Source organism: Sinohyriopsis cumingii, unplaced genomic scaffold, assembly GCF_028554795.1.
Source record: "Sinohyriopsis cumingii isolate HCF-2022 unplaced genomic scaffold, ASM2855479v2 utg000624l, whole genome shotgun sequence".
Taxonomy (NCBI): Eukaryota; Metazoa; Mollusca; class Bivalvia; order Unionida; family Unionidae; genus Sinohyriopsis; species Sinohyriopsis cumingii.
This window is the reverse complement of record NW_028315919.1, coordinates 2,713,275-2,739,065: the sequence shown is the minus strand read 5'-3', so window position 1 is coordinate 2,739,065 and position 25,791 is coordinate 2,713,275. Positions and strand designations below refer to the sequence as shown.

The 25,791-nt window shown below is 34.6% G+C and overlaps 1 protein-coding gene across 2 annotated transcripts in view; it reads left to right on the top strand.

Annotated features, from left to right (window-relative positions):
* LOC149773610 (inhibitor of Bruton tyrosine kinase-like) overlaps positions 1–25,791 on the top strand; it is a 104,960-nt gene that overhangs the window by 66,071 nt on the left and 13,098 nt on the right. For both annotated transcript variants that reach the window (XM_089946347.1, XM_089946348.1), the window contains exons 16-23: positions 277–406; positions 1,422–1,518; positions 4,174–4,275; positions 5,792–5,909; positions 7,662–7,722; positions 14,333–14,653; positions 17,332–17,594; positions 20,762–20,914. In XM_089946347.1, the coding sequence (XP_089802473.1) occupies positions 277–406; positions 1,422–1,518; positions 4,174–4,275; positions 5,792–5,909; positions 7,662–7,722; positions 14,333–14,653; positions 17,332–17,594; positions 20,762–20,914 (1,245 nt within the window). The remainder of the gene's footprint in view (positions 1–276; positions 407–1,421; positions 1,519–4,173; positions 4,276–5,791; positions 5,910–7,661; positions 7,723–14,332; positions 14,654–17,331; positions 17,595–20,761; positions 20,915–25,791) is intronic.

Genomic DNA, 25,791 nt, shown 5'->3' with positions numbered 1-25,791 from the left:
CAAAATTGGCCATCTGAACATTTACAGCCACTCCATTATTGTCCATCTTTACAGTATTTACAGGGACTCCATTAATATAAATCTTCACATTAAATTCAGGGACTCCAATAATGTCAATCTTTGCAATATTTATTGGGACTTAAGTAATGTCACTTGGTACAATATTTACAAGGACTCCAATAATATAAACCCACACAATATTTGCAAGGACTTCTATAATATCAGTTTGCACAACATTTACATGGTCTTCATTAATGTCAGTCTGAATATTTACAGGGACTCCAGGCTGGATGTATATGATGTGAGTATACAGTCCTCAGATGGCATCATCTTCCCTTGTCACAAGTGTATACTGGTAGCCAGATTGGAGTACTTCCACAGCATGCTGGCCAGTGGATGGATGGAGGTCAGTTATTGTTACTCTGTAATGTTGCACCATGAATGAACCCATGGGACATTTTCCTCCCTACATAATAAGTGTCCCCTAAATTAAACAAATCCCCATATTTTGATTATTAATTAGGGACAGAAGTACATAAAATACCCAACTGACAGCTCAGCCATGATGCAACACTGCATTGCAGAAAGAAAGAAAAAAGGCAAGTGTAAGTGAATATATTTACTAATTCTTCACTTGAACATGGTCTGCAGATGTCATACATGTTTACATGATGTTGCATTGTAGTGTGGTAGGAAATAAGAAGACACTTTTTCTTGATATTGGTAATGTGCAGTGCAGTATTTTCTTTGGTATGCTATATGAATCAGATTTTAATTAAAATTTAATGTCATATTTTGTTTGCAAAAAAGGTGTTGTGAAAAATCTTAGTTAACTTAAGGAACAAATTTAGTCAAAATGTTTGAAATAGAAATTACAAAATAAAATGTACTTCATTGAATGAAGTACATATCCATACTGGCCATGCATTTTTCACTAATGTTATATATGCAAGTGCATTCTGGCTATATGACAGTTCATAAAAAATGCATTGATTTGTGTTGTTTTTGATAAAATATTTTAGGACTTTTTATATAAAAAAATTTTAATTCATTTTATAGATTTCTAACATATTTACCTTTTTATTTTTTACTACATATTTACATTTGTCAGAAAGGCTCTATCTTCCTAAATATTTTTTGAGCAATTTATTACCATTACATTTTTAGAACTTAACATCTGATCACCACCATATAACCAGTATTATGCTAACTTGCAGACACACACATGTTGTGCAGAATGTCAAGCATATCAAGTACCTTGTAGTAGCACATTGCGCTACAGATATTAAATATATTGTAGCCCAGACTCAACCAACTTTATTTTAGCCATTGGGCTCAGATTTGGTATAAACTGAATTTGCAAACATAAAATGATATAAATGTATGTTTGCTGACTGGAAGACATCTTTTGTCCTTTTAAGACCTCAGCAAGTGCTGCCCTTACCTTGCCTATACCTGGGGAAATATTGGAGATTTTATTGGATTACCTGTACACAGATGAGGCACCACAAGTCACAAGTGAGTAAATACTACCAGTTCAGTTTGTCTGTAGCTTTTGTCCCTTTTGCATCCAATCAAAGACAAATAAGAGAAAACTCAACATACATCAATCATGTCAGATTTCATGGTAAAATTAATGCTGACCAATTAAAACTTTAATAGATGTTAAATAAGTTTGACATGTACATGTATCGGCTTGTGTGCAAGTATATATGGTACCTTTTTGGGTATGTGTATACTAATGGTATATTTACTTGTGGGTATGTGTCTACTAATGGTATATTTACTTGTGGGTATGTGTATACTAATGGTATATTTACTTGTGGGTATCTGTTTGCTAGAAGTATATTTACTTGCAGGTATGTGTATACTAATGGTATATTTACTTGTGGGTATCTGTATACTAGAGGTATAGTAACTTTGGGTATCTGTATACTAGAGGTATATTTACTTGTGGGTATCTGTATACTAGAAGTATATTTACTTGTGGGTATGTGTATACTAATGTTATATTTACTTTTGGGTATCTGTATACTAGAGGTGTATTTACTTTGGGTATCTATATACTAGAGGTGTATTTACTTGTGGGTATTTGTATACTAGAAGTATATTTAGTTGCAGGTATGTGTATACTAATGGTATATTTACTTGTGGGTATCTGTATACTAGAGGCATATTTACTTTGGGTATCTGTATACTAGAGGTATATTTACTTTGGGTATCTGTATACTAGAGGTATATTAATTTGGGTATCTGTATACTAGAGGTATATTTACTTGTGGGTATCTGTATACTAGAAGTATATTTACTTTGGGTATGTGTATACTAATGGTATATTTACTTGTGGGTATCTGTATACTAGAAGTATATTTACTTGTGGTATCTGTATACTAATGGTATATTTACTTGTGGGTATCTGTATACTAGAAATATATTTACTTTGGGTGTGTGTATACTAATGGTATATTTACTTGTGGGTATCTGTATACTAGAAGTATATTTACTTGTGGGTATCTGTATCCTAGAAGTATATTTACTTGTGGGTATCTGTATACTAATGGTATATTTACTTGTGGATATCTGTTTACTAGAAGTATATTTACTTGTGGGTATGTGTATCCTAATGGTATATTTATCTGTGGGTATCTGTATACTAGAAGTATATTTACTTTGGGTATGTGTATGCTAATGGTATATTTACTTGTGGGTATCTGTATACTAGAAATATATTTACTTTGGGTATATGTATACTAATGGTATATTTACTTGTGTGTATATGTATACTAGAAGTATATTTGCTTGTGGGTATCTGTATACTAATTGTAGATTTACTTGTGGATATTTGTATACTAGAAGTATATTTATTTGTGGGTATGTGTATACTAATGGTATATTTACTTGTGGGTATCTGTATACTAGAAGTATATTTACTTGTGGGTATCTGTATACTAATGGTATATTTAGTTGTGGTTATCTGTATACTAGAAGTATATTTACTTTGGTATGTGTATACTAATGGTATATTTACTTGTGGGTATATGTATACTAGAAGTATATTTACTTTGGGTATGTGTATACTAATGGTATATTTACGGTATATTTACTTGTGGGTATCTGTATACTGGAAGTATATTTACTTTGGGTATGTGTATACTAATGGTATATTCACTTGTGGGTATCTGTATACTAGAAGTATATTTACTTTGGGTATGTGTATACTAATGGTATATTTACTTGTGGGTATATGTATACTAGAAGTATATTTACTTGTGGGTATCTGTATACTAATGGTAGATTTACTTGTGGGTATCTGTATACTAGAAGTATATTTACTTGTGGGTATCTGTATACTAATGATAGATTTACTTGTGGTTATCTGTATACTAGAAGTATATTTACTTGTTGGTATGTGTATACTAATAGTATATTTACTTGTGGATGTCTGTACACTAGAAGTATATTTACTTTGGGTATGTGTATTCTAATGGTATATTTACTTGTAGGTATCTGTATACTAGAAGTATATTTACTTTGGGTATCTGTATACTAGAGGTATATTTACTTTTGGGTATCTGTATACTAATGGTATATTTACTTGTGGGTATCTGTATACTAGAAGTATATTTACTTTGGGTATCTGTATACTAATGGTATATTTACTTTGGGTATGTGTATACTAATGGTATATTTACTTGTGGATATCTGTATACTAGAAGTATATTTATTTGTGGGTATGTGTATACTAATGGTATATTTACTTGTGGGTATCTGTATACTAGAAGTATATTTACTTTGGGTATCTGTATACTGGAGGTATATTTACTTTTGGGTGTCTGTATACTAGAGGTATATTAACTTTAGGATGTCTTTATACTAGAGGTACATTTGCTGTTGGGTATCTGTAACAGATGTATATCTACTTTTGGATATATGTATACTAGTGGTATATTTACTTTAAATTTTGATATGGCAGCATATTGTCCCTTTAAATATTATATTTACCTCTAATATACTGCGTGCTTATTGGTTTTCTGATACATTGGAAAATTAGTGTTATCCTTAGTTCCAAAATTCAGTTCCTTTTTATGGAATGCTGTTGTGTTTAGAATCAAATTGTACATTTAAGGAGATGCTGTCTTTTGGTAAAATTTGAGACTTCAAATTCTTCAACAGGTTGCGGGAATGCAGAGCTGCTTTGTAACATTCTGGTAGTTGCAGATCAAATGCTTGTTGGACGTCTGAAAGAAATTTGTGAAGTGGCCTTGGCTAATCTTAGTGAGTACTCTCTGTTCTCATTTTTAGGATGGGCATTCACCTACTATCATCCAATCTTTAATTATAACCAAACTTTATGGGTCCATTAAATTTTATCTCATTATGAACTATCTTATCATAGAACTGATTATTTATTTTGCTGTAATTTTTCTTGAAACATTTTTTTGCAATAAAAATGGATGGTTATTTATGTAATCCTCCTCCTCCCCCCATTAAGACATGGACATAGAAGTGGCCTCAGTCCATCCATGCCCTATAAACACGAGCAACCTAATACTGAATAGAATTAGATGTGAAGCTTCATTTCGACAACAGACTTAATAAAGTTGTCGATTTTGATCATCGTCATTGCTAATGCACATCTTTCTTAACACGCAGTTTTAATATTGAATTTTAGATTTCAGCCTAATTTGACATTAAGCTTCATCTCAACAAGAGTTCTGTTAAGTCTGATGATGTGTATCTTCTACAATCGTATTTCTATAAGTTATGGCTTGTGAAAAGTTATGTCCCTTGATCATTTTAGACTATGCATTTGTAACATACATTGTTGTGAACACTAGCTTCAACATTTATTTAAAGATTTTAACCTTAATTAATGTGATGCCTCATGTCAACAACAACTTGGATAAGTTATTTAATGGGTACATTCTGCCCATATTTGTTAGAATTACAGCCCTTGATCATCTTTGCATATGCATTGATAATGTACTACATTGTCAACACTTACATCTTCAGTTTTCATTTGATTTCAAACAAGCTTGCAGCGGTGCTTCACCTTTAGAAGAGATTGAATGAGTTTGGTGTTTAGCATATTTTTTTTGTATCTTGACGATTTATTGCCCTTATTCAAATTAAAATAGTCATTCCAATGACAATCATTCACATTGTTTGCTTGATTTCAGTCAGGTTCATAGCAATTCACCGTAACAAGAATTTGGATGAGTTTAATGAGACTGTGTTTTCATTTGTGTCCATAAATAGAAATGTTTGTGGTTTTGTAAAAAGACATTTTCATGGTCCTTGATGTATTTGTTTTCATCATATATGTGAACATAGCAGCAGGAAACAGTATGATGATCCTTGTCAGATATATTTGACAAAAGACAACGAATTATGTGCTGAATCCTTTCATAATAGTAGCAAAAACATTTACATCAAAAATGAAACAGTCACAAGTTCTATATGTAAGCACATTATAACAATAATCCAGTATGCCTAAAGGGTGGATAGAAGGAAAGATTAAGTTTCTAATTGTTCCAATTAAACTGCATTGCTTCAGTTAAATTTTAGCAAACATTGCAGCTTTAATTACCACCATATTATCCATTTAAATTGTTGCTTTTGATTGACTCAGTACTACACTATTGTTTTCTCCAACATTTCTCTCAAAGTCCCATAAAGCGAACTCTGTTTACCGTGTTAAAATTACTTTTTATGTTTCTTCATCCTAATTGTGAGTTATATTAAAGATGATATGGTCTAACCATTTTCCCCCACTTTTTCACTGTCTTAGTCACAATAAAGAATGCAGCAGAACTGTTGGAGTTTTCCTGTGTGTACAATGCCAGTCAGCTGAAGGCCACATGCCAGCAGTTTATTTGCCTGAATTTGTCTACCATTTTGGAAGCAAGGTAACTGCCTCATAATATCCCTTGTGTATATGTTATATGTCCCTTGTGTATAATGTTATCTCCATCACACAATGTGTCATGTCCTTTGTGTATGTTATTTCCATCACACAATGTGTCATGTCCCTTGTGTATAACATTACCTGAATCACACAATATGTCATGTCCCTTGTGTATAATGTTATCTCCATCACACAATGTGTCATGTCCCTTGTGTATAATGTTATCTCCATCACACAATGTGTCATGTCCCTTGTGTATAATGTTATCTCCATCACACAATGTGTCATGTCCCTTGTGTATAATGTTATCTCCATCACACAATGTGTCATGTCCCTTGTGTATAATGTTATCTCCATCACACAATGTGTCATGTCCCTTGTGTATAATGTTAACCTCATCACATAATCTATCATATCCCTTGTGTATAATAGTAACCCCATCACATAATGTGTCATCACATCTATGCTAATCATTTTTCTGGTATTGCAAGCAAACATTATGGACTGATCCACTGGTGCTTTAAGCCACATTAGGACTAGGTCTGATCATTGTGTCTGTGTTGCACTGATGTCTTTCCTGTATATCTGCTTAACAAAAAGTGGTTTTGATCTGACCAAAGAAAACAAAGAGGGAAAGAAATGATCTTAACACATTGGCATAAATGTACCAAATACTCACAAGTCAAGTCAAATTACAATAAACAAAGAATCTGATCTGCCATAGCATAATGTGCCAGCATATTAGGGTCTATGTTCTTTGTTTAACTGATTACTCTTAACAAACTGCACAGACCCAGCTCTGCTAGTGCATTATGCATCTGCAGATCTAGGTCCATGCAGTTTGCAGATGGACTCAATATATAATCAAGTATATATTGTAATGTAATGAACAGAAATAGATGCTCCACTTATCAGGACAAAGCATTTTAATTTTTTTTTAAATAATTTGTAATAGTAGAAAAAATGTCTGGACTACCAGTTTCTCTTAAAAAGATGATGAAAGCTAAAATTGCAAGTGGGAACATAAATGTTGAATTGTTTTACTTGCACTCAAAAACAGGTGATTGAGTAGTCAAGCATCAGGGCATGAAACTGCTTTGAATACTTGAATTATCATGTGGATTAACTGACAGTGTTGTAGCAGTTGGCATCAATAAAAGCAGTTGACATGCTCCACAACATGTAAACAAACAGTTTCCTAGACAATCAAGCTTCAGGCTCATTAAAAGTAATGAGAAAAGAAAACAGCCTTTCATCTTAAGACAGATGCAGAATTAATTAATGAATCACTTTAATAGCTGTAAAATCTTTTGTATTAAAAATGAATGGCTGGATATGACACATCTGTTTCTGTGGATGCTTAGCACTATTCAGGTGAGAAATGCGGGTGTGAATAATAGAATCCATTATGTGCAGTGGTGCAGGATAGGAATATTCTGCCTTAGGGTTAGAATATTACATCATATAATAGGCTTTGCCAGGTGACTTTAAAAAATTCTGATCACATAGGTGACAATTTCCTATACTACACCAATGTATAAGAAAGAAATCTTTTCTCATGTTTCTGAATGAAAAATTTGGGTCAGAATCAAAATGGTGTTTTGTGAATAGTGGTGCAACTTTAAAATAGCAAAATGCCCATTGAAAATATTTCACCTTAAGAAAGAAGATGAAAAATAAATTTACAGTGTAAACTTGAAAAGATACTTAAACACATCAGTTTGAAATAATGGTACTGTCTCTCTTATTTCAGGGCTCTGGATGTTTTAAGTGATGAAGTACTGTCAGATCTCACAACGTACTACAGAAATTCTGTGAGTTTTGTACTTTCCTTTGTTTTCAGAATATTACCTGGAAAATGTTTGATGTGCTATATTGATCTGTAAAAAAAGCTATTGAAGTAAATATTTTGGACTGTGAGGATAAAAAACTTTTTAAAAATATGATTATTCCTAATAGAATAGAGGTACATCTGAGCCCAAAAAGTTGCATTTGTAAACTGTTTATTATTGAACATGAGCAAAATATGAAGTGAAAAAGAGGTATAGTACTGGATAATAAATAAGAAAATAGTCCTTATCTTGACTTAGGATTACATTGCAGCCCATGCTGACCTTTTTATCAACACTACAGTGAGAAGTTAAACTAGCATGATATTTATGTGTTGATGGGTATTAAAAACCAAAGTAAATTTGATCATACCCAGGGTTACCATTTGACACTTTAAATCTAGTTATAAGGTAATTTTGAAGGTAAATTTCAGATTTGAAGTTTGTCAAAATGAAATGCACACTTGCACATAACTTTACTTATATTAACTATTTGTCTTGAGTTTACCTTAGTTACTGTCTTTACAAATTTAGATAGTTACTTAATATTCTTTGCCATGCATATTTTCATGCCCCACCATAAACATGGAAGGAGCATAAAGTGTCAGAATACAGTATTGCCATACCAAAAGTAGGTCCCTGGTGGCTTGTGTTGAATTTAGGTTCGTTTCTGATGCATTGTTACTATAGTCAGTAACCTTCATTTATGGATGTAATATGGTGAATTCAACTCTGTCTTACCCAGATTGGTTTCTTTGATCAATATTGCACACTTAAATGATCTGCAAAGTTGCATTGAGGTCAGTTTCTCTTGTACATTGGGGCTTGAGGTCATACAGAGGCGGGTTGGCAGCCCATTTGTTTTTTATTAACATATTTCTTGTTCATTTTTAAGCACCACCTGTGGCTTTGAGGATGCGGAATAGGTCCAGTGTGCTCTCCTGCATATTGTAAGAGACTGATTGGGGGCATAGCTGTGGTGGCTTAGTTTTTATCATGTCAAATTTTCTAGCTGGATGGGGTTTGAATCCTGCCATTGGGGCAACTGCTATGGTGTATTCTTGTGCAAGACTTTTTACTCCAGTTGCCTCAGCAATAAATAACCTACTTCTCTTGATGTGGCATATAAAACCAAATCAAACCAAGCCAAATCATTTTTGTTGCCCAGATCACTGAGGGCACCCTGTCTTCAAGAGAGGGCATTTTTGTGCTCTCTACTAATACTCCTTTAAGATAATGTTTGCACTGCAAGTGAAAATTAGAGTCAAATGATGTCAGGTTGAGGCACATGTTGAGTGATACCATATGCCTTACAATGAATCTCAGAATATTTAAGATAGTGCAAGCCAAAAGAGGGCATGATGTTTCCCAGAAAATGCGCATATAGGGAAGTCGATGTGTTGTGCTGTTCTAAAACATGCTTGGGACAACACTTTAGTTTTACCTTTGAATAAATTCCCTGACCACATTGACAATAAGAATATTAGCCTGTTGTCTCCCAAATCCAGCCCTACTAAAAGATGAAAATTTCATCTTTGCTGTTTATAGAGGTACACCACACTTAACGTCAGGGATGTGTGCATGAAAAGTATGAAGTATAGTGACATTATGTGCAATGCCAGTTATTCTCATAGTAATTTATATATTAGTATGGGGATGTGTGCACATAGGCCCCCCACCCCCAAATAAATCAACAAGGTTTAAGTAAAACTCTGCTATGTTTTATATATTCAATTGCAATCGAAAACAAAGTACATAACCTTAAAATCACAGTTTATAGTATTGTTAAAGCATTTGAATGGTATGAAAATAATTGAAGGACATTTTATAGACTCTGCACGTACAGTACCATATCTGATAATAGACTTCAGTCGTGAAAATCCAAGCAGTATGCTGACAGCATCTAGGATGCTACTTAGTAGAGCCATATTCATCACTTGTGGCTGGCTGGCTGGGCATGGACATGAACGACAATGTAAAAATGAATAACATTGACTTAATGTGAAAAAAGAATTTATATTTTATTTGATCTAAAAACAAAACAACATTGAACAATTGATGCATAGCGGGGAGTATCTGTGTAATACAAAGGGCAGTAACTCTTGTTCATTATCTCCTGTTGCCACTGCTAACTGTTGGCCTTCACTTCCTTGTGCAACAGGGTATGGAATAAGCCTCCTATTAAATCCAGGTCTTCATGTGTGAAATTCAAGACATCCATTCAAAATTTTTGAATTCTTTGGATTAATATGATTCATATAGCATTGTTGTGTATTATTTTTGTAATTTGGTGGATTTTTTTAATTAATTTATCTTTTTCTCAGATTTGGTTCTTTTAGACTGCATGGTACAACATGCCTCATTGATGCATGTTGACTTTCAAATTATTTCAGGGTTTGTACGGTCTTTGAAGGTTTTGAGAGTTTGGAAAAAATGAGGTAACATTTTCAAGGCCTTGAAAGTTTGGGAAAATCGAGCAGATTACCCTGAGGTCTTTAAAAGTCTTTGAAAATTGAATTAAACCCAGAAATTTTAATTTCTTTCCATAATCACAAATAAAATTGTCCAAGGTTGTTGGATTCGGATGACTCGTCTGACTAAACGATCCCGTTTGTTTGTACCCCCCTACTGATTTCAATAATGGAAACCTTTAATGTCATAAACAGTGCAAGGAACTTCGTCAATTCATTCACTGATTTATCATTTCTAACCTGATTGTGAGTAGAGTGACTCTAACACTGTCATAATCTGCACATTTCATGCTTAACCGAAGTTTTTAATATAATAGACGGACATGCTCGAGATCCATTTCCAGTTCCTGGACGAGTTCATTTTTAGCAAAGGGGTGTGTGCTTGACTACAGATGTACATAAATATGTCGTCTGCTTCTGATATTTACAATGTCGAAGCAAGCAAAGGAAAAGAATGAAAACAACAGATTTGCCTATCACATGGATTTAACAAGCAGTTTAATTTCTGTGTTCATGTGTGCAAAGGGTTATAATTTCAAATTCTCAAGGTTATGGTAATTTACGGAAATATCTGGCAGTTACCAAATAGGATGAACTACGTTATTATGTTTTCTGATGGAAAGAAAGTAGCAGATAGAGTATGCAATATGGTGTCATGTTAGTATGGAAAGTCCATTAAGCATGCAAGGTTCAGGGGATGCCAGTATTACTGCCATTCTGGTCACAGCCAGGTTATAAATTATAAATCAGTGATTCAATTGACTTAGTTCTGTGCACTTTTTATCACATTAAACGTTTTTGTTATTGAAATCTAGGTTGTTTTTTTTTTTACAAACAATGAGATGTTTAGTCAGACTATAATTGAGTTTTCCTGGTTTCTTTCTTTTGATGACCCATTCAGTTGCATTGCTGCCTCAATAACAAACGAGCATTTGTTTAGCATCCAAAGTTGGCCTTCATGATGACTTCAGTAACACATGCACTCTCCATCAAAGCAAGCCTGCTACACCCTTCACAAGGCAGTCAGCACCATAACTATTTTCAGCATGTTTTTTGTTTTCTAATTTCACGGTGTTTGTTTTTCATAATCATATCATATTTGTTTTTAGGTGTTATCTAATATTGTAAAGTGCTTAGAGCTTCTAAAGATTAGGTGCTATACAAAGTCCTCATTATTATTATTATTATTATTATTATTAATATTATTATTATAATCACAAAATTGCTTTAGGTCATTAGATTCGGATGTAGTCTGTTTTCCTGGCTTCTTTCTTTTGATGAAACGTTCAGTTTGATAGAGTGAGTCCATCAGCTTTGGACAATCAAAATGTTCATTACACTAATTCACAATTTTTTTAACAAGACTGTTCAGCCAGTTGAATTTTGTTACATTGAACAAGTGCTCACTCTATGTAGAAAGTGCAGAAAGTAACACACGCTTGAGGATTCAAAATTTGTTTAGTTGATTTACGTCTTCAGTTTTGTTTCACGTCTTGTTTAAAAATGCCAGGTCTTTGCTCTTTCAACGATATCTGGCTTGAACAAGAGAAATACAAGGAATGGCTGAAAAAAGATGAAACATGTAAATGAAAGGCATTTTGTACATTGTGTAAAAAGACAATCAACTTGGCTTCAATGGGAGAAGGAGCCCTTACAAGTCATGCCAAAGGTGAGACACAAATTTGTACACAGTAACTACACACTGTTATGAATAGATGAAGTCATCCAATCGGACAATCATCCCTTGAAATGCTTCAGTAGAACAGATGACAGTCATGGTGAAGTGTTTTATTCTGTCTTTTCCAAAAGAAAGGAATATGCTGAACTTTGGAATGTTCTCCAGAAAATGTTGTTGTTTTCACATGGGCAGGCAGCAGAGGAGAGACGATTTTCTGTCAACAAATATGTATCTTTTGAGAACCTTTGCAGAGAAAGCCTCAGAGGTCAAAGGCTAATCATTGACACAATGAGAAAAGCAGGTGGATGTTGGAAGTCAACATTAGCATTGAAATTATGACATATGTCTCCTCTGCAAGACATAAGTACCATGCCTATCTGGATAAGATAAAAGCAGAGGAGGAGCATGAGGATAAAATTAGAAAAGAAAAGAAACGGGAGTTAACCATGGATGAAGTGGAAGAACTTAAAGACAAAAAGTTGCATCTTGAAGCTGACATTGCCAGACTACATACTTCCTCTGTTCAGAAGGCAGAAGAAGCAGAGTTAAAAGGACTGCCTGTGCTTGTCACAGTCAGATGCTCTTAGGAGAAGAGCAGAGCAAAAGATGACAGCAGTGGCTTTACATTCCAGAATGATTGAAGAGAAAAAAAAAGCCACTATAATAATGCATTTAAAGCAGTGCTGATGTCTGTTAAGAGAACAGTTTATTTTTGTATTAAATCTGATGCATAAGTTACATATTTCTGAAATAACAATGAATGTTAACCTATCTTCCAGATCATTATAAAGCAATTTTAAGAAATTAATTATAGTTTGAATTTTATCATTAAACAATATTGTAGTATTTTGCATTCATTGTTTTCTCATAACCTGTATACAAAATGTTAGCAAGAATAGGTCTTGGAAATCTATGTTTGTGGTCTTTGAAAGTTTGGGAAAAGTCTTTGAATTTATCAATCAGAGTTCAGTATGAACCCTGTATTTGCACATACATGATATCTGTCATTCATGCAATCTGTTTATTGGGTGTTCTTTTACAAATTATTTAATGAATTATCAACACACTAATGTTTTAATTTGTTATTTTATCATTTCAGAAACATGTCTTCTAAATGCAGTAAATGCATGTAATACAAAGCAGGGAAGATGCATGAGGTCTGCCTTATGTGTGCAAAAAGTACCTCATTTCCCCATGATGAGACATGGTTGGCCATTCTGCAAAAATCAGCAAAGGCAAAGAGAAGAGAGGAAAATCATGTAAGACAAATATGGATGTACTTAGTATAAATCTGAATACAAAACCAGTTGTGAGACTTGTGGACACTACTAGGGCCCCCACCCCATGACACCTTCCACCATGATGACATCAACAAATGTGTTGCATTCACAATTGGACATGCTGCCTTTCAGCAGCATATGCTTCCACTGGTTCAGAAGATGGCAACACAGTTCCTGACTTGAAGCCATATTTGACCTCTCTTTACATCTTTCACTCCCAGAGATGACTTGGATACAATGGGGATTGCTCCCATATTTTTAGGCCAGTAGGCATAAGTCCCTCTGCAAGCCTGAGCTTGGACTTCAGGCCAGAAAGAATGTTCACATGGAGTATTTTTTGATCTATTGGATCCAGCATGTACTACCATCTTATCTGGAGCCATACCAGCCATCCAGCTAGTCCATAGTCCCAAGGCATGGGAATCTTAGTGAAACATCATCCATATAGCCAAGCTGATGGGTGCACATACATATTGTGAAGTCAACAGAAGCTGAAAATCTGTCCATCTAGCCATGCTTCTGACACTCCTGGTACTGAAGCTGATCAGTCCTGCTTTTGAACATCTTACAACCAGGCTGACCATACTGTCATCTAACGAGCCATCTGCCCAGGTGTGACAAAATAGGCTGACCATACTGTCATCTAACGAGCCATCTGCCCAGGTGTGACAAAATAGGCTGACCATACTGTCATCTAACAAGCCATCTGCCCAGGTGTGACAAAATAGGCTGACCACACTGTCATCTAACCAGCCATCTGCCCAGGTGTGACAAAATAGGCTGATCATACTGTCATCTAACCAGCCATCTGCCCAGGTGTGACAAAATCTCCAGCAAAACCATCTTCTCCTATTTTCACTGCCTTCCAGCAGGGTATTAAGCATGTTTTTTTTCTGGGATGACTGCATTGCACCATTGTTAGCTTAGGGCATGGTATATCCTGAAGTAGAAGCAGATGATGACCATATGATATAGACATACAGATGAATTTCTTTCTTCTTTTTTTTGTAGGGCTGGATTTGGAAGATATCAGGCTTTTATTCCAAATGTTAATGTGATACATATTCTGAGGGAAACATAATTTAAAATATGCTTTCTTTTACTATCTTTTACAGTCGCTTTTCTGCACATTTTATGTCTTAATTTGTCTCTCTTTTATATATTAGATACCCTGTATGTCTCATCGCATAATTACTCCCTATAATGAAAGGCCAGATAAAGCCTTTTTGGAATCCCTAGTAGACCAAGACGAGGATCAATCCCCTACAGGAACATCAGAATTTTCCATTCCCAAGAAACCTAAAGCCAAGAGAAAGAGACAAAAATCGAGAAGTGTCAGTGAAGAGGGAGAGAAGGGGAGCCTTTTCATTCGTAGTAAGACAGAGCGACAGGTCTCAATTAGCTCTGATGTCAGCTTTAAGTCTGATGAGGATCTGACTGAATTGATGGATAGTTTATCAACCAGTCCCGTAGAGGATATACCCTTGGTAAGTTTTATGTACAGTTTATCAACCAGTCCCGTAGAGGATATACCCTTGTTAAGTTTTATGTACAGTTTATCAACCATTCCTGTAGAGGATATACCCTTAGTAAGTTTTATGTACAGTTTATCAACCGTTCCCGTAGAGGATATACCCTCAGTAAGTTTTATGTACAGTTTATCAACCAGTCCCATAGAGGATATACTTTTGGTAAGTTTTATGTACAGTTTATCAACCATTCCCGTAGAGGATATACCCTCTGTAAGTTTTAAGGACAGTTTATCAGCCAGTCCGATAGAGGACATGCCCTCAGTAAGTTTTATGGACAGTTTATCAGCCAGTCCGATAGAGGATATACCCTCAGTAAGTTTTATGGACAGTTTATCAGCCAGTCCGATAGAGGACATACCCTCAGTAAGTTTTATGGACAGTTTATCAGCCAGTCCAATAGAGGACATACCCTCGGTAAGTTTTATGGACAATTTATCAGCCAGTCCAATAGAGGACATACCCTCAGTAAGTTTTATGGACAGTTTATCAGCCAGTCCAATAGAGGACATACCCTCAGTAAGTTTTATGGACAGTTTATCAGCCCATCCCATTGGGGAGATATAGTAAGTATATTCTCAAGTAAGTTTTATGGTTCAGCACAACAGTGATAGGGAATATTGTATTACCATTGTCTGTCCATCCATTCATCCATCCATCCATCCATCCACCCACCCCATGTTGGTTAAGTTTTGCATGTAGATCATTTGTCTAACTTAGTTTTGAGTATCCATATTTATTTATTTTCTCCAAAATTTAATGTTAAATAATAAACATTTTAGGATGCTATTATGATCATTTTATAAAAAAGCTATGGACAATTTTCTTGTTTAACAGTTAAAATTATTTGTTTGTTTTAATAAGAGCCAAAATGACTCACTGGTTAGTATGGCTGACTTGCAACCAAAAAGGGTTTTTGTTTGAAACTACCATCAGTTCAGATCGGGCTAGCTAAAGTGGTGTTTTCCTGAGTAAGGCACTTTGATCCATTTGCCTCTGCATAACATAAAACTATAATGTTTTGCTGTGCCAGAAAACTCCAAAGCAGACCTTATTTGTTTTGCAGAAAGGCTAGCTTTCTTACGACAGGATGGAGTTTAGATTCCAGTAAATATCTTGGTGATTATATGTGACTATATCATAAAACTCGAGCCTTATCTGTATGAGTCAGTAACACAGCATATAAACTCCTTTTTACTTATTATTAAACATTTACTTCACAGTGTGAAACAGAACCATATTTTTCTAAGCCATGTTTTATTTTCTTTATTCCTAGACTGTCACAGTTAACTAGCATGATTCTGTCAGCTGTTTACTTGATCATTTTTGCAAGACATTAAACAATGAAGGTCAGTTTATAATATTTTGGAGCCTGTCATTTTACCATGCAGTTTGGATACATACACTGAATAAATATAATGCGTACCAAGCTGGGATATTTATAGCCTGTCAGAATTTATAGTTGCGTATAGAGGCCTCTGTTGCCAGATGACTTTCCATTCAAGTTTCACATATATATATATATATATATATATATATATATATATATATATATATATATATATATATATATATATGGAGTGTTGTGTGTATTATAAATTTGCATGTTTATAGTTTTGAATTGTTCTTTATACTATACAACTTATTGAGTATGTTAACCGTGTATTGTGCCAGTTATTGAGTATGTTAGAGAGTCATGTGCTTTGCAGGTTATTGTATATTTTGCAATCATGTACTTTGCAAGTTATTGTGTATGTTGCAGTCATGTACTTGGCAGGTTATTGTGTATGTTGCAATCATGTACTTTGCAGTTCATTGTGTCTGTTGCAATCATGTGCCTTGCAGGTTATTGTGTATGTTACAGTCATGTGCTTTGCAGGTTATTGTTTATTTTGCAGTCATGCGCTTTGCAGGTTATTGTGTATGTTACAGTCATGTACTTTGCAAGTTATTATGTGTGTTACAGTCATGTGTTTTACAGGTTATTGTGTATTTTGCAGTCATGTGCTTTGCAGGTTATTGTGTATGTTACAGTCATGTACTTTGCAAGTTATCATGTATGTTACAGTCATGTGCTTTGCAGGTTATTTTGTATGTTGCAGTCATGTACTTTGCAGGTTATTTTGTATGTTACATGTACTATGTAAGTTATTGAGTATGTTAGTCATGTACTATACAAATTATTGTGTATGTTACATGTACTGTGTAAGTTACTGAGTATGTTAGTCATGTACTATTAAATTTACTGAGTATGTTAGTCCTGTACTATGCAAATTATTGTGTATGTTACATGTACTATGTAATTCACTGAGTATATTAGTCATGTACAGTGTACTGTGCATGTTATTTAGTATGATACAGTCATGTGCTATGCAGGTTATTGTGCATGGTACAGTCATATGCTTTGCAGGTTATTGTTTATGTTGCAGTTACGTACTTTGCTAGTTATTGTGTATGTTGCAGTCATGTACTTTGCAAGTTATTCTGTTTGTTACAGATAGGTGCTTTGCAGGTTATTATGTATGTTGCAGTTATGTACTTTGCAAGTTATTGAGTATGTTACAAAATAATGTACTATCAAGGTTATAGAGTATGTTACAGAGTTCTTTTTTGTAGATATATTTGTTGCTTTTCAGGAAAATGTCAACACTAATGCCGTTCACATCCCCGTGGAGCAGAAAGTCACACCTATTAAGCCATGCATTGGTCAGACTCCAAAGGGAGCCCATAGCTCTATCAGTCCCACTCAGGCCTGGTCCCCAAAATCTCCAGTATCCAGTATGTCCCCACAGGTCCCTAAAGGATCTTTGTGTATGAAAAGCCCTACTGGGTCTGTAAGTTTCAAAGACATAATGGAAGAAGAGGAGCAGCATTTATCTCCTGAAATGAAAGGTACTGGGTAGGTGTCTCTTTTTTGCCTTGTTTGGTTAGGTACAAATTATCTCCTGAAATTCAGAGTTATGGATCACTGCCATCTCACCTCTGTCTGTGTGTGTTCGAGTCTCGGGCTTGACTAATATGGGTATGTGAGAAAGCTTGCCGGTAGCTTCTCATGGTTCTTTCTAGGGTTTTCCCAGGTTCTTCCTCCACCATTAATACTGGCCGCCATGTATAGCCTATCTTGTGCTGAAAAATGGCGTTAAACCCCATTACAACAACAACAATCTCCTGAAGTGAAAGATACTGGGTATATGTCTCTTTTTTTGCATTGTTTGGTTAGTTACAAATAAATAAAGTTTAGTCCTCTTTACATATGGTAGATAGGTCTAAGAGAAACAAACCGGGTTTTTATTGTTGTGGATCTTACTGCTCACTTTTTAAATAAGGCATGTGAAGAAATACAGTTTTATGGGCTTCCCTACAACTGAGAGGGTCAGATGTATTCCTGTTAGACTAATCATCTAACCCCTCAGTTATGGACTGACTTACCTAAAGGGCAGAAACTGTTTCCTTAATCAAATGAACAGTTTACTTGATAGTAATTTACAAAGACTATATGAATAATTTTATTCATTTGGAACACCCTTGTCTCTTTCCAAAGAGAGACATATGTAGTCATCTCTAGAAATAAACTCAGTGGTATTTATGCTGATACTTTGCATTATGAACATTTAAGTGGATGCATCCTGAGTCCATGTCCCTAGGGTGACTGTGGTAGACCCACATAATAAAATAAGGTTATTGAAAAATCTCCTCGGAAGAAATTTCAGATGAGTGAGATCCCATCCTCTGCATTTTAAATGTTTGTTTCTGCTTTTTGAAAGAAAATGTTAGACAAATTTAGTCTACTTCAACATCCACCAAATATTTATATGAGATTATGACATAATGAAGATGTAGTTTTGGGTTTAACACCATTTTCAGTGCATGATAGGCTGCTACACATGTATGTCAGTATACCTGGTGGGAGGAAGAACCCAGTAAAATACTGTTAAGAACCACCAACCCATGGGAAGCTTTCTGACCAGCTTCTCACATACCCACATTGGCCGAGTCTCATACTCAAACCTACATGGACAGAGATGAATTGGTAGGGATCGGAAAATGTGAGTGCTTCAGACCACTTGGCTACCTGGGGCCACGATGTTATGAAGTTGTTTTGACATCATGACTCTTAAACAGCTGTTGCTGTTGGTGTTCAGCAGTAACATGTTTGTTTTGAGAAAACAATAGCAACAATATCAGTTCAAATCAAGGTCAGAGCATTGATTTACTAGTTACCTCAAAGCCTAAATATAACTAATTAACTATTGTGACCTAATAACAACTGGCAGACCTGAAGTGGCTTTGTTGTTTTTCTAATGTACTTCTATGTGTAACATGCAGTCAGTAGTGAACTGTTGTTTCATAATGTGGTAGCAGTTAACTTAAACTGTTAAATAGACTGTGAAGCATGCATAGACCTTTCTCTGTTACCACATAATATCATGGCAGATCTGGGCTTCTGTTGTTCTTTGTTTGGCACATGTTATGTATGTGCAAAATTCTTTAGATGTTGAACCAAAATGTTTCTTCTTCAGATTCATTACCCAATCATAACACATTAGAAGTACATTGAGTAACTCACAGATCCAGCCCTATCCAAACTGTTCACCATATCTTTTGGCTTTTGGTAGCTTAAGCGTTCAAAAAATAATCTGTTTGCCAAGACAGAAGTCTCATATTGATCATTAAACAAATGAAATGCGAAATATTATTCTACAATGCAGAGTGGGAGGCCACACATTTTATTTGTTTAAATTCCAAATGCCACCATTATGTGCAAAGAGTCGTATATGCCGAAACATCTGAATAATACAGAAATCTTGAAAGATATTGCTCCATAATCTCATTGGGTTCCATTAAAACCAGATAATATTAACATTCCATCACATTATGAGCCATGTAATTTCTCCCACGAACTGAGATACCCTGCTATTTTGCACATGTGTAATTATTAACCTGTTGTTAATTAGTGATATCTGTGGGTCAACTGATTTCATTTGAAAGCTGGCACACAAGACATTATGATGTTGCTGTTGTAAACTCGAGAAGCTGACACCATGCTTCAGTGGATTCCAAGTTTGCCCTTCAGTGTATATTCCAGTACCCCAGCTGATCACCAATATTCACCTGAGTCTCATTTTTATTTAATGCATGCTCTGTCTTCTCAGATCTGCTTATAAAAGTGAACCTGCCTCATTCCCTCTCAAATGAATGTGTGAGCCACCCATGAGTGTTTTTATTAGGTTAGTCACTAATGGAATTTGTTGAACATATCACATCACTACTTTGGAGCCCTTCAAATAAAGATTGCAAGTTTGGGTGACTTCTTTGACTGAATTTAGAGATGACACCTCTTTATTCTAAATTAAATGTCATTTTAACCTAACATCTTGATTATTTCAATGAATGGTTTATGTCAGATAGCTTTTTTTAACCAATCATTTCATTCCAGAGTGCTCAGTTTGACATTTTGGGATAGCAGCACAATAGGCTACCTTCCCAGTTCAGCCACCTCTATGTAATGATTCACTTGATTGGCAGGAGCATAACATTTCTCAGGACAATGTCTATTCATTGACCAATGCTAACCCTAGTCAGTATCACAGACAAGACTCAAAACGAGGAGACAAAAACAAAGACACCTGTGTGATAAGGGGATATAACTCTCAGCCATTTGTTTATTCTCCCTTAATTGGGAAACATATTTGAATAAGAAGACAATTTATGGTGTAAACTTTGGTAATAATTACCTACCCATATCATGAGAACACCCACGTAAGCCCTCCTCACAGTTACATCCATGGAAGATCAAGCATGTCTGCTCCAGAAGGAACATAATTTATGGCTTTAACTCAACCATCCAGGAATGTACTACTCTCTTTTGACTTCAGTCTCAGCAAGCAAGCATTTTGATTTTGCACTTTTGTTGCTAAAACCAGTCAATAGACATGAATCTTTAAAGTCTGGATATTTAAGGCAGTGGATTTACTCCTAATGCATGACACTCCAAATAACTGGGTAAATATTTTCAAAGAAAAGTATTTTACTTCTTTTTCTACAGACATATCATATTTTCTTCAGGTCTGAAAAGAAAGTCAAGTTTTCCTGGAAGGATGTCAAGAAACACCAACAAAAAGAACAAAAGCAACAGCAAATGAAACAAGAGCAAGACATCAGAAAGAACACTACTAGTCAGCAATTATCAGACCAATCAGTCAAATCCACTTGCCCTTGGTAAGAGACATCGGTAGCTTTGATTTTCCAACCTCCTATGTCCCTAATTAAATGTTATTGAAGTTATAAAAGAAATTTAAAACATTTTACAAATTGTTTTACTAAGTCTTAATTTTAAAAATGATGTCTTTAGATCCTAAATACATTTTACACTGGTCATAGGGACATATTTTATGCAGTTTAATTTTTAATCCTTTTTTGATAATGAGTGAGAACCATGCATACTAATGAGGATTTTTTAAATAAAAATCTTCACTGTATCAGACACATTATCCAGATTTCAGATAACACACTTTCATGTTGGGCTGTCAAGAAAATTTCACGTTTAGTAGAAAATGTTTATAATTAGAAAAAGATGAGAATAGAGCACTGTCAAAAATTTCATTGTCAGGTATTAGCTTCTTTCCTTTGGAGTTGGAAGAAATACAAATTCATTCAGCTACAACATGAGCATACGTACACTGATTATTTTTTTAGATAGTAGTTGCAGTTTCATATTCATTTATAAAAATTCTTTCGGAACAAGTTAAAATTAATTTTAATGTTTAGTTTTATCTCCTCTTTTCTGCGGTCTAGTAAGAGCATGTACTGGTAGGAAGATCTTTATGTGAAATACATGTTCTGCATTCAGCCTATCAAGTACCCATGATGCATTGAAAATTAATGTTTAGGCAGACTTTTTAGCTCTCCCCACTCCCAGCTCCCTTCAGCTGCACCGATGAACAACTATCTGCAGTCATCTGAAAAAAGTTAGTCAGAAACTGATTCTACACATATTTAATGATTTTTTTGGGTATGGCCTAGTGTACTTTAGTGTGCATCATCTGTCTGTCAATATTTGTTTAGTTTACCAAATTTCTAACCTGATTTCAATCAGACTAGGGACATGGGGCTTGTATTATCAAACTTTCGGATGACTTTGATTTTGAGCAAGATTTGTGCATAGTAATGAGGTAATTTTGCATCTGATTGGCTAAACTTATTGCCACTCTGGAGGCCTTAATTCTGATCTGATTTTGATCAAACTTGGAATACATGCTTATATCATATTTTTTTCCAGATGAGTTCAATAATGAGCAAAATCCATGCATACTGAGATGATCTTGCATCTTATTGGCTTAGCTTGTTACTCCATTGTGAAACGGGGTTAGAAATGGACCTTAATAACCTCAAAAAACCTAAGTCTTCATTTTCACCTTAGAAACCTAAAGAATGGATAAAAAATAAAGCAAACCTAAATTTAACCAAAACACATTCCAATTAAAAAAACATATGCATGGCTCTTCCCTAACCATACAAAAATGTTCTTTTAGACACAATGTTTCTTCAGGCTAGCCTAGCATAAAGAAAGCATGCAAATTTCTTAGCTCTTACAGGTATTTGTTTTTTTTTAATTAATATTCACTTTATCTTTATTTTAATTTTATTTAAAAACAAATTCAAAGCATACTTTATGAAATTATTAATAAATGTAAACCATCATGGAAGTAATGTTGTAACTTGTTTGTGTTTTGGACTGCATTTTTATTTAAACCTTGAAAAATCCTAAAAAGAAGAGAGAACAAATCCTCATATTTTAAAATTGAATTTTACTTCTAACCCTGATGAAAGCTATATTTCTGATCTTAGTTTTGATCAAACTTTACATATGGACTTGTGCCATTAAGATTTTGGATGTGTTCATTAATGGGTGAGGTTCAGGTATATTAATGATATAATGACATAATTTTGCATCTGATCGGCTGACACTGTAAACACTCTTGATGTCAGGCATCTGATCTGAATTTGTAATATATGCTTATATAATTAAGATCTTGAATGTATTGGATAATGAGTGAGATCCGTACATACTAATGTGGATGATCTTGCATGTGATTAATGGATCTAATTACACACTCATATGGGGCCATATTTCTGATCCAGTTTTGATCAGACATGAAATATAGGTTTACATCATCAAGATCTTGGATGGGTTCAATAATGAATGGGATCTACATGTATTTAAGATGTAATTTGGCATATGATTTGCTGAGTTTTATGCCACCCTGGAAGCCATATCATATATGATTTACTGAGTTTTATACCACTCTGGAAGCCATATGAGATAAGATTTGCTGAGTTTATATCACCGTGGAAGGCATATCAGATATGATTTGCTGAGTTTTATACCACCCTGGCAGCCATATCAGATATGATTTGCTGAGTTTTATACCACCCTGGAACCATATCAGATATGATTCGCTGAGTTTTATACCACCCTGGCAGTCATATCAGATATGATTTGCTGAGTTTTATACCACCCTGGAAGCCATATCAGTGATCTGAATGTTATTAACTTGGATATCATCAAGATCATGTATAGGTTTGACACTGGTTGTGATATGTGCTGATTAATGAGGTGATCTTACATCTGATTACCTGAGCTTATTATCTCTCATCAAGTCCTAATTTTGAACAGATTTTGATCAAAATTGGAATATAGCCTTATATCATCCAAATCTAGGAGGATTTCGAAAGTGACCAAGATCTGCTCATATTATTGTATATACTCAATTGTAATTTGCATCACACTGCAAACAACAGAGAGCCTGATCTACTGTAGCATAATGTGCCTGTAGGTCAGGGCCTTTGTTGTTTGTTTTACTGATTATTCATAATAAACTACCCAGATCCAGATCTGCCGGTGTATAATGATCTGTGTCAGTGCAGTTTGCAGTTGTACTTTTCCTGTAAGTGAGTAAAGATGCATGCCAGCCATTACGCTTTTTTTTCCATTAAATTATGCCTTATGTGTAAACATATTCGGATTACGCATTTTTGATAAGTCCCCCTCCCATAAAAATTAATAATTTGTTTTCTTATTTTTATTAACATCCCATTAATCTTTCAGACCGTATTCTGGAAAAGACGACTGCTGTGTAACTACGACATAAGAGTACACTTGTCCATAACCTTGCTTGCACTTTCCTAACAGTATTATGTTCTATTTATAGCATCTGCCCTATTTCCAAGAAACATTCTGGTTTTACTTTCAAACTTTTGACTTCGGTTTCTATTTATAGCAGCTGTATGGCTTCGTTAGGAGAGTACAGATTGGTTTTCTAAATTTTAATCTTTCCTTGCAGATTCTTTGTTCTAATTCATATCTGATACAGAACCAGTCTATAGGTATTTGGCGCTAAAAGTCCAGTCAGATTTATTCTAGTAGATACGTGTGTTCGAGCAAAAATGTTCAAATAATTTCACAGACGAAAAACTGATTCAAAGATGAATACATGAATTACACAAGCGTTCCATTCTAGGGCAGCTTCATGCCTACTGCAGGCTGTGTGGAAAGGATTTTAATATTGGTCATTATGGTAAAACAAAAAAAACTTGAAATAGCTCATTTTACAAACTCCAATACTAAGGTAACTTGTTACTTTTTTAAAGCAGAACTAATAAATGCAGAGGTGTTACTTACCAAGTTCTTAATAGAATATGGACTAGAGCAGTAGAAGTCTGGTCCCTTGTTGAAATGGATGTTTCCTGCTTCCAGAATTGCAGAAAGTATTCATCTGCAAGATCAAAATCATCTAATATTGTTAGGTGTTTAGAAGATAATTTACTTAAAATTGCAGAAACCATGAAAATTGGGCTGTTTAGTACTGTAACTGACAGGAACAGTGATTATGATGACAAAATGTTGTACCTAGTCTTTGTAAGAGATTTTGACAAAGATAAAGGGCAAAGTCAGAGTGCTCTTCTTTGATTATCAGAATTAACAGTCGATTCCACTGGAGAAAACATTTTTTTATTTGCCTGATAATGCTTTGAATAAACACAAGTTGGTAGAACTGTATGGGGTTTTCAGCTGATACTTCATCAGTGATGACTGGAATTCATAAAGAAATTGCATTATATATTTTGAAAAATGTCTCCATCAGTGTACACATCAGGTTGTCCCTGTCATATGATGCACCTTGCTGCAGGAAAGGCTGCTGATAAATTAGGAGAACCCCTGAAGTATCAAGTTGACATTCTACCTGACAGTGTACTTCAAGAGGACAGAGTTGATGTGCAATGGCACCTTATTTCCCAACTAAAAGAACCAATAACTGGAAGATATATATTTCCTCTTCTTTGTCATGTTATGAAAGGAATATTGGTTCTTTACCAACCTAATGCTGACTGTGAGAGACTGTTCAGTATTGTTAACAAAAATAAAACTGAATTCAAATCCAAGCTGTATAACCAAGCATTTGGTTCTTTACTGGTGTGCAAAACATTCATAATCTCAGCTGGTACAAAGTGTTTTGAAATGCAATATGAGAGACTTTTGCTTTTTAAAGTTCAAAGTGCTGTATGTGAAAATTTGAAGTAGTAATTGATGTTAAAAGACCAGAAGGGGTAAATAAATCATTTGGTACATAATTATGCTCATTGAATTTTTATCATGTTATATGTGGATTACTCTTTTTTTGATTAGATTACTCTTTTTGTCCACTTGGATTACACTTTTTTCTCGCCAGAGGTTGGCATGTATGTAGATGGTAGTTAAACAGTCTTGCATCTTACTGGCTGAAGTTTCCACCACTCTTTAAGCCAAAATTTTATCAGATTTCAATCAGACTTGAAATATAACCAAGATTTTGCTCAGGTATGACAATTTTTGTTGTACATGTCTATTAATGAGGTGATCTTGCTTGTGATAGGCTGAGCTTGTTACCACTCTAGTGATTGTATTCCGGATCCAAGTCTGGTCTGTACACTTAAATTAATAATATCTTGGATGAGCACAATTTGAACAAAATCCATGCATATTAATGAGATTTTTTTGCATTGTGTGGTTGTGCTTTTTTGACACTTTATCATATTTATTTATCAGACTTGGTAAA